This window comes from Condylura cristata, unplaced genomic scaffold, assembly GCF_000260355.1.
Source record: "Condylura cristata isolate star-nosed mole 26May11 unplaced genomic scaffold, ConCri1.0 scaffold00023, whole genome shotgun sequence".
Classification (NCBI taxonomy): domain Eukaryota; kingdom Metazoa; phylum Chordata; class Mammalia; order Eulipotyphla; family Talpidae; genus Condylura; species Condylura cristata.
Genome location: NW_004567124.1, coordinates 17,694,620 through 17,703,725, shown reverse-complemented (window position 1 = coordinate 17,703,725; position 9,106 = coordinate 17,694,620). Strand labels below are relative to the sequence as shown.

Below are 9,106 nucleotides of genomic sequence, written 5' to 3'. Positions count from 1 at the left end.
ACAACTGTACAACTTTCTCTTAATTTACTCCTTTTTAAAACAAGCACTAACTACTCTCTGCTAGCCTTAAATTTGCCATTAGCTTTTCTTTAGACAGTTACTGATAACATTACTAACACAAATTTTTTACTACCCCAAGACCCCTAACAAACTTTTGCTAACAAGCTCACCCTTTCCCAGACCCCTCTCCCTTTGAGTGATAACTAGACAGCTGTATACATGATAACTATCACAAAATGTATAATCTATTATACCATAAATTGTTAAAAGAAGAATGCTTTTTCCCCTTGTCCTTGAGAATGGTTTAGGGTGCTATCTCATTAACTCACCCTATGCATTATTACAATTAACTACTTGTTACACAGTATAAATAAAGATCTGCTGAGGGAATGGCAGGAAGACTTGCCCCCTATCCTGACTCCGGTGTCTTCCTCGCGCCCGCTCCTGTCTCCCCTTTTGGAATTTCCGCTCGCCAACGTCTTCCCATCTTAGGGTCCTGCCTATGTTGCCTCCAGACACCTCAAAAGTTGGAGCTGGTCTCCAACACAGCAGGGGTTAAAGTTATAATTACAAATGATTTGTATATTCTTACATCTCTAGCTCAGAGCTTACTTCCCCTAAATGATATCCATTTCAACTTTTCTCAGCAAGGTTACTTCTCTTAGAGAAAGTGTTAAGAAAGGACCTGGCTTAGCTGCCCCTTGGAAAAGAAAGAGAAGTCTCTGGGAACAAAACTGGCCAGAAGTGACTGAGGGAACTGGGGGGCAGTATGGTCTCTGTAGGGGACACAGCCAGGCAAGTCACCAGAGGGAAGCAAAGACAAAAAGCTTGGTGGAAATAACAGTGACAGGTCTCCTCAATTCTCCCTGCAGCCTCCTTACTTTCAGTTTCTTTTTTTAGATTTATTTATTTGTGCATACAGAACTGGGGTACAGGCCAGAGGCTCAGGGGTGGTGAGAGTCTTCACCAGAGACAGAGTGGGGAACAGAACAGGCAGATCCACGAAGTACACTGCTGAGGGGAGTAGCGGGCGGGTCAGGAGAGGTCTGCCACGCCATGTGGTCACCTCCGGGGGCAGGCGGGGGGTGGAACTCATGCAGAAGTGGCTTTAGCTTCTCATTCCAGTGCTTTAACCCGCTGCGCCACCAGGGAGGGCCACTTTCAGTTTCTTTACTGTGTTCTTTCTGGATGTTTTTCTAAAGTTTCCAAACAAAAAGTCCAAAGTGACTGCCTTGAGCTGGTGAATACAACTGAGAAGAGCCAGGGTAACCATAAAAGCAACAGCTAAATCTAGAATACTGGGTCAGGAATGGGGCCTTTATGTCTCAGCGGAGATGAGCGAAGCCGGGAAAACTCCAGTTCAAGCAAGTTCACATCTGTGATCTGAATATATTTTCAATTTAACCCAAACAGTTTCAGTTTCCAACACCCACTTCCTTAAATGTGTCTTACCACATCAGAGAGGTTCACATCTGAACATGTATTGAGATTCAGGTAGAAGGGGCAGAAGTAAACACATGGCACCAGTAACTTGCAGTCTTTTTTTTTTTTTTAAAGATGTATTTATGCATACAGAACTGGGGTATAGGCCAGAGGGGTAGGGGTGGTGAGAGGATTCACCAGAGACAGAGTGGGGAGCAGAATAGGCTGACTGACGAAGTCCACTGCTGAGGGGAGCAGTGGACAGGTCAGGAGAGGTCTGCTGCGCCATGTGGGTCACCTCCAGGAGTGGGGATCAAACTAGCATCGAAGTTGCTGTGGCTAGCTTGCAATGCTGAGCTTTAAGCTGCTGCATCACCAGGGAGGGCTGCAGCCGTCTTCCTTTTATAGATTTGAAAACTAGACACAATTCAATCTTTGCAATTACAGTCAAGCAGCCTGCACTCCCTTTGCTCAGTCCTTCCCTGGCCTCAACTTTCGGGGTTTGTTCGCTTCAGATCCTGAAAACTTCCCAGTCAGGGTGTGAAGTGAATGAAAACCTTGTGTACATAGAAGGTCTACATTCTGCCAGATTCAGATTAACACATACTATACAAAAATGAGTCAGAGACACTCTCAGACTTCTCAAGTAGCTGTAGGCTAGTGGACAGCAGTCACTGATAAATTCACCACAAATAAAAGAGAGAACAACATGTATTATTTTGTAGCCTCAGCATCTATCTAGCACTGGGCCTCAAACAAATCAGGCTCAAAAGCAGGGAAAGAAAGGAAAGAAAGGAAAGGAAAGAAAGGTGCAAATAACTACTAATGATTTTTTTTTAATTTAAGGATTTATTTATTTTTACTTATTTTGGCATACAAGAACTGGGGTATAGGCCAGAGGTATGGGGGGAGGGGGTGAGAAGATTCACCAGAGGCAGAGTGGGGAGCAGAACAGGCAGATCTACTGAAATACAATGCTAAAAGGAGCAGCAGGTGAGACAGGAGAGGTCTATTCCTCCATGTAGGTCGGCTCCCTGGTCCAGGATCAAACTTGTGTTGCAGTGGTTGCTGCTAGCTTGATAGTGCTGAGACTTTAATCCCTGTGCTATCAGGAAGGCCCAAATACTAAAGATTTTAATGGTGGTAAATGTCATTAAGGTGTTTTCTAAGTCACTCCCAAAAGAACTAGGTTCTGTCAGGTTGTTAGGCCTGGCCAGGTTATTGAACCTCCACATTCTTTTTCTTTTTTTTTTTTTTTTTCAAAGATTTACTTTTTATTCATACAGAACTGGGGTACAAGCCAGACCTTCAAGGGCGGCAGGAGGGATTCACCAGAGACATAGAGGGGGGCAGAACAGGCAGATCGATGAGGTACACTGCTGAGGGGAGCAGCGAGCGGGTCAAGAGAGGTCTGCCATGCCATGTGTGTCACCTCTGGGCCAGGGATCCAACTAGCACTGAAGTGGCTGAGGCTATCTTGCAGTGCTGCATCATAACCCATTGCACCACTAGGGAGGGCCCTGAAGCGCCACATTATTTTACTATATGGATTAAATTCCTAGATCCATGGGCCTGTCACTAGAGCAGAGGTACTCAAACTGCAACAGGGTGGTCCCTAGGAAAAGGGGAAGTTCCAGGTTCCCTGCCCCACCCAGAATGAGGGTAGAGCTGAGCAGAGAAAAAGGAGAGAAGAGAAGGAATCCGAAGAAAAGAAAGAGAAGGAAACTGGATGGAGAACAAAAAGGAGACCCGAGGAAGCCACATGGAGCAACAAGCATTTGCTTGTTTCCTGACCCTGGACTGGTTAAGGCAGATGTGGGTGAGATACCTGTAGGGAGGTGACTATAAGGATTTTGATTTTGCTCTTTTCCTCCCAGACTTGTCTGGCCGTTTCTGACCCTTTTCCATGGGTCCTGGCCAGAAGGTGCTTTTGTCTTGTGCTTTCAGGCCTTGCTTTGGGCCAATCCCTTTTGGGTTGACTTTTGCCCACGAGGAGATGGGTAACTCCAGATGTTTGATTTAGAAGTTGTATTCTTTGTGTTCCATATTGTATATTTACTGTATTAAAGTCCCTTTTCATTAAAGTTTTATATGTTTTGTCTTAATGCAGTGGATGGCAGAACCCACTTAGAGCAGTCCAGTTTGGGGCTTCAGGGGTGCCCCTGTCTCCCTGTCCTGTAACAGATTTGGTGTCCTGTAACAAAACTAAACAGTAAACAAGCAGAAAATGTGTAGTGTACCAGCAAATCATCAGAATCCAACCATTCCTCTCCTCATTTCCACCGCTGCTGCTTTGGGCTAAGCTACATCCTCGCTCACCTGCATCACTGCGAAAGCCTCTATCCTATGTGATCCCCTGCCATGGCATTCGCCCTCCTACCACCTGTTCTCAAGGCAGCAACCAGAGTGATCCTACCCATGCACAGCTCAGATCGTGTCACTCTACTGCTCAAACTCCTCCAGTGTTTTCCAATTTAGACAAAAATTCGAAGTTCTTAAGTGGCCTTCGAGGTCCTCAGTGATCTGGTCCAAATGTACCCCAGTGCAATCAAAGCACCAGCCACACTGCAACATTACTGGAACTTGTCCACTAGCTCCCACCTTTGCACACTCGTTGTTCCTGTCTATAGACAGGTCTCCTTCACAGTCTCCTCAGGGAGGTCTCCGTAGCCGGGACAGTTGGAAGGGCAGCTACCTCCACCATCCTGTCTGATTGCCTTTCCTTTCTTAATTTTATTCTCATTTTGTTTAACAATACCTAACCTAAAATATGTTTTGTTTGTTTACTTACTATCTCCACTGACTAACATAAAAGCACCAGGCAGGCATGGATCTTATTCAGTAATGTATCACCAGAAAGAGAAGCAAAAAAAAAAAAATTAAGAAAACCCAAATAGGGCCCTCCCTGGTCATGCAGCAGGTTAAAGCACAGCACTAAGAAGCTAAAGCCACTTCAGCATGAGTTCAATGCCCACCCCAGAGGTGACCCACATGGCACGACAGACCTCCTGACCCGCCCACTGCTCCCCTCAGCAGTGTACTTAGTCGATCTGCCTGTTCTGCTCCCCACTCTGTCTCTGGTGAATCCTCTCACTGCCCCTGCACCTCTGGCCTGTACCCCAGTTCTATATGTACAAATAAATAAATTTTAAAAAGAAAAAGAAAAACCCAATAAATGAGAAAGGAAGGCCGGGAAGGGAGAGGTAAGCAAGTCACACAGCTCATATCAGCTATACAATTTTCAGTGCTCAGTAAAAAAGTGTAAATGCAGGGTCCTGGTTCACAAGTTTTGAAAGTTTAAGACAGGAACAGCAGGCATTAAACCAAGAACAGAGTTCTTCCATGCCTGCTCCTTTTCTGGCCAATCTGATCAGCAGGTTCACGGTCAGCTAGGCTCTTTTGATTTTAGTCTGACCTGGGGCATTCTCCCATCCAGGTAAGCTTGAGGAACACATTTTCTCCACAGTTTGGGTGTACCCTGCTGCTAACCTTTGACTATTACTTCAAATAACCAGTTTCCAAGTTATTCCTCTGGTACAAGGATGAGCACACAGGACTCATCTTCCTTCTGTTCTGGAACCTCATGGTACCTAAAACATTACTGTCGTTTACCAGTCTCCCCCATTCAGGGGCTGAAATCCTGCAAGGTCTCCCCACTGGGTGACTGGGGAGTTGACATGGAAGACAGGCTTTTTTGAGAGTTCCTGTTACTGAAGATTGCACAACTGTGGTCTGCTCTTCCCAGATATGGAATGTTAAAGACAATAATTACATTTGTCTGGACTGACTGAATTTTCACATGCACTGCCTTGGCTCTCCAAATCTCCCAACATTTCATCACCTACTGTTTTCAGTAATGATTCAAATGAGAAAAATAATTTTCTGCCTTTTTAGCTTCCTCTAAAATATTAATGTAAAAGGAGTAAACCCAATTAAATCTGCAGATACTAAGTAATGTAAGAATATTATTTCATTGTAATGGTATTATCACTTTCACTGATTCTATATAACCAGTGGGAGAATATGAAACAACAACAACAAAAATTCATCAACTCTAGTTTAGCCCCCAAAGTAAATGATATAGATGTAATAAACCAGTGGTTCTCAACAAAGAGTCACTTCTCAGGGAAACTGGCAATGTCTCCAAGGGGCGCTATTGGCATCTCATGGGCAGAGGCAAGAGATGTTGGTAAGCATCCTGCAATGACTAGACAACTCCCACAACAATTATCTGGCTTATAATATCAGTAATGCCGAAGTTGAGAAATCCTGTTGTAATAGATTTGTGACTAGAAGTTATAGTTCCTAATTTATTATACTTGAACTCAACAACTTAGAAAATGAAGTCTTTATAAAAACTATAAGATTTTTATTTATACTTTAATGAAAGGGGTGGTAAGGTTGTGAGGACCCATATTAAAGAGGATTAGAAATGAGGATTAGAAATCATTTGGTGAAAGGTAGGGTACTGAATGAGCAGGGATTTGGAGGTCATAAGCACCTCAAGGGAAACTAGAGAGCACAGTGGAGTAGCAGAGTGACTGTTGGGAGTAGGGCCCAGGGAAATGACACCTTTCTGAATATCATGGATTCTCTGATTCAGTCTTTCTGGCCTAACTGTTAAGATACATAGAAACCAGACAGAAAAAAAAAAAAAAACACCTCCCTTCAGTAACCAAGATGCTAAGACAGCTCTTGCTAAGACTAGGACTAGGGTAGAAATCAGAAGTAACATCTAGAGATGTTATTAATTATTATTATATTAATTATATTATTATATTAATTCAAGTTGGTTTAAATGACTAAGCATACATGGAAAATATCCTAACCACTCATCCATCCTCCCATCTGTAAAAAAGGAGATTAACTATACTATGTCCAAGACTGACTAGAAAAATCAAATTGATTAAGAACAAAGATGGAGGAAGACAAATGACTGATACACAGCATTTAGTAGAAGCAGCTACTGGTATTTCCCATTTGTTTTCCTCTAGTTCTGACCCAAGTCAGAAACATGAATGCACATAACAATTGCAGTTCTATGCTTTCTGTGTTGGTTCACCTCTAGAAACTCCTAAGGGGGCAAAATGGCACTATCCATGGCATGATTATGTCAATACACACCTGCACTGTAAGATTTTTGTTCTCAAAATGTTTAAGTGAAAGAAGGATCAGCAGCTCAAATGTGCAAAATACACTACTCTTGTCATTGGTTGGGGGATGAGTGAGCGTTTCACTTTAAGATCACCTTTCTTCCCATTGCTATCTAAGGAGCTTCAGGAAAGAATGTTGAAAACGGATACAGAACTCAAATGCAAAATGGCCATCATATGGCTAGCGTTAATTATAAGTAATTTCAATGCAACAATATGTTCCCTCAGGTTTCCATGTCCATCCCAGAGGTGTAATGCAATATGCCCAAGACACACACTTATAAATTTATAATAAACACAGCCCTCCAGCTCACCTAGACCACAGTTCCTGGCTGCTGCTTAGCGACAGGTGTCACATTCAGCGTTGCCAGTGAGCCCAGGGGTATAATTTCACTTCTAAATAAAGAAGCATAATCGATAGAACCAGAACCATCCAGTGGGGACAACTGTACCATTCCTGACTCATCACAGTGCTTATTTATACAGAAAACAAAATTTCCTGCCCAAATCCTCAATTTAAAAACAGTGTGGTGGGGACTGAAAATTATGTGGCCATGACTTCTGGGCCTCTGGGGTCTGCCTCACGTGACAGATCTGAGTCCGGCAAAGCCCCGGGAACTGAAGCACCGACTTGGCGAGGCCCGCCCCTCGGGCTCCTGGACCAGCTTGGGCGCGCGTTGCTGTCGCCAGCAGCGCGCGCTCGGTGAGCGCTGGGGGCCCAGACGCCGAGGGACAAATGGCTGCCTCCTCGGTTTTCTGGCTCCCATCAATCCCGTACCCGGATCCGAGCACCCCGGTCAGCCAGCCCCGGCCGTGGCGGCGCGCCCTGCTCACCGTGACTCCGTACTTGAGCGCGATGCCCTGTAGCGTGTCGCCGGCGAGGACCCGGTGCTCCACATGGCGTTCGATGACGCTGGCGCCCAGTGGCGCCCGCACGCTGGCCGTGCTGCCGTACGAGCGGGTTTTGGTGCGGGCCAGGCTCAGCGACAGCTCGGCCTCTTCGGATTCGGAGCCTGAGCGCGAGCGTGGCGGCGGCGAGGGCGCAGAGTGCCGGGGTGCTCGGGGGCCGCCCGCACGCTGGGATTGCGCCGGTGAGGAGTCCGCCATGGGTCCCGCAGAGGCAGCCAGGTCGGGAAGCTCGCCAAAGGGGCGGCGCCTCCTCCGCCGCCGCCTCTTCTACCTCCTCACTGGGGCTGTAGCCGGCCTTTCCGCGGGGGCGGCGGGCTGGGAGCTGCGGTGGGAAGCTGCGGGCCGGGCATGGCGGACGTCTCCTTCCTCCATGTGCTGCCCTCTCTCCACGCACCTGCAAGGGTAGAGCGAAACCAGCTCCCGCAGCCGCCGCGCCTACAGCCGGGGCTCCACCCTGCGCCCCTGTACCCGCGGAGGTCGGTGCGAGGAAGCGCCTGCACGCTCAGGTCTGCACGCTCGGGAGGTGAAGGGGAGCCGAACCTTAAGGTGTCCTCCTTAGGAGGCAGACCCCTGTGTCATACTGATAGAACCTGGGACACCTCTGCCCTGATCATAGCTAACCCCCAGAGCTTTGCTCTGTTCTCCTATCATTGATTCCCCAGCGGGCACTAGCTTTTTCGGATCTTAGAGTCCTGCCAAGGGTACTTTCCTCTTCACCCCGCCCCCACCCAATTAACTCCATGGCCTCAAAAAGAAATCATCAATCCCATTAAACACACAAATTTTTCAGGCTCATCTCAACAACTTGGAGGTCCAGGAGGAATAGCTTTTCTAAGGCCTGATGATGAACTCACACAGTTGAGTTGTTTGGGACTCACCATGCACTGCACGCCAGTGTCAGTTTTAGTTCTGAACTGCCTTGAAAGTTTGACTAGCTACAATCCATTATGCTGGCTTACTACTTCGAATTTATTATCTGCAGCCTTTTTTTTTTTTTTATTCTTAGAGGTTTTCTCTCTTAATACACCGAAATCACAACTCCCCATAGTCCTGAAATCCACCAGTGGCCTCTTATCTGTACTCATCATCTGAACAGTCTCTTCTCAATATTCTGCACTCTGACAGTCATTTACACAAAGTGGGTGCATTTACTAGAATCTAGTGTCCATGTTTCTGTTGTACTTTAGACAACAGCTGTCCAGTAGGCAGATCAGCAGACAGGAAGTTTTGGCTGAACTTTCCATATGTGGACATGCTGGACAGAGGCAAAGGAACTAGAACTCAGTAGACATAACAAAGGATGGAAGAGGTACAAGTGGCTTGTATGACTCATTTGAAGAGTCAATGGTTTCATGGATAATAGAACTGACACTGAATTTTTAGCTATTATTTCCATTTTTAATATCCTTGTTTTGATCATGCCCCATGTACAACTGTATACTTAATATGCTCCTGCCCAGCAAAATCACTTGAACTTGCTCTGTCTCAACATTTATATCTTGCATATGTTATACCCTCCATCTGTCCTGATATACTTCTAATACTCTACAATTTTTATTTATTTTTTAAAAGATTTATTTTATTTATTCATAAAAGAACTGGGGTACCGGCCCTCCCTGGTG

General features: G+C 45.8%; 1 protein-coding gene across 2 annotated transcripts in view; it reads right to left on the bottom strand.

Moving 5' to 3' along the window:
• Positions 1–9,106, bottom strand: part of LYSMD2 (LysM, putative peptidoglycan-binding, domain containing 2) — a 29,864-nt gene that overhangs the window by 12,775 nt on the left and 7,983 nt on the right. Inside the window, exon 2 of one of the 2 annotated variants that reach the window (XM_004687789.2) lies at positions 7,410–7,878. The exons of the other annotated variant lie outside the window; for it this stretch is intronic. Coding sequence (XP_004687846.1) covers positions 7,410–7,682 — 273 coding nt within the window. The 5' untranslated portion in view covers positions 7,683–7,878. The remainder of the gene's footprint in view (positions 1–7,409; positions 7,879–9,106) is intronic. 2 annotated transcript variants of the gene reach the window in all.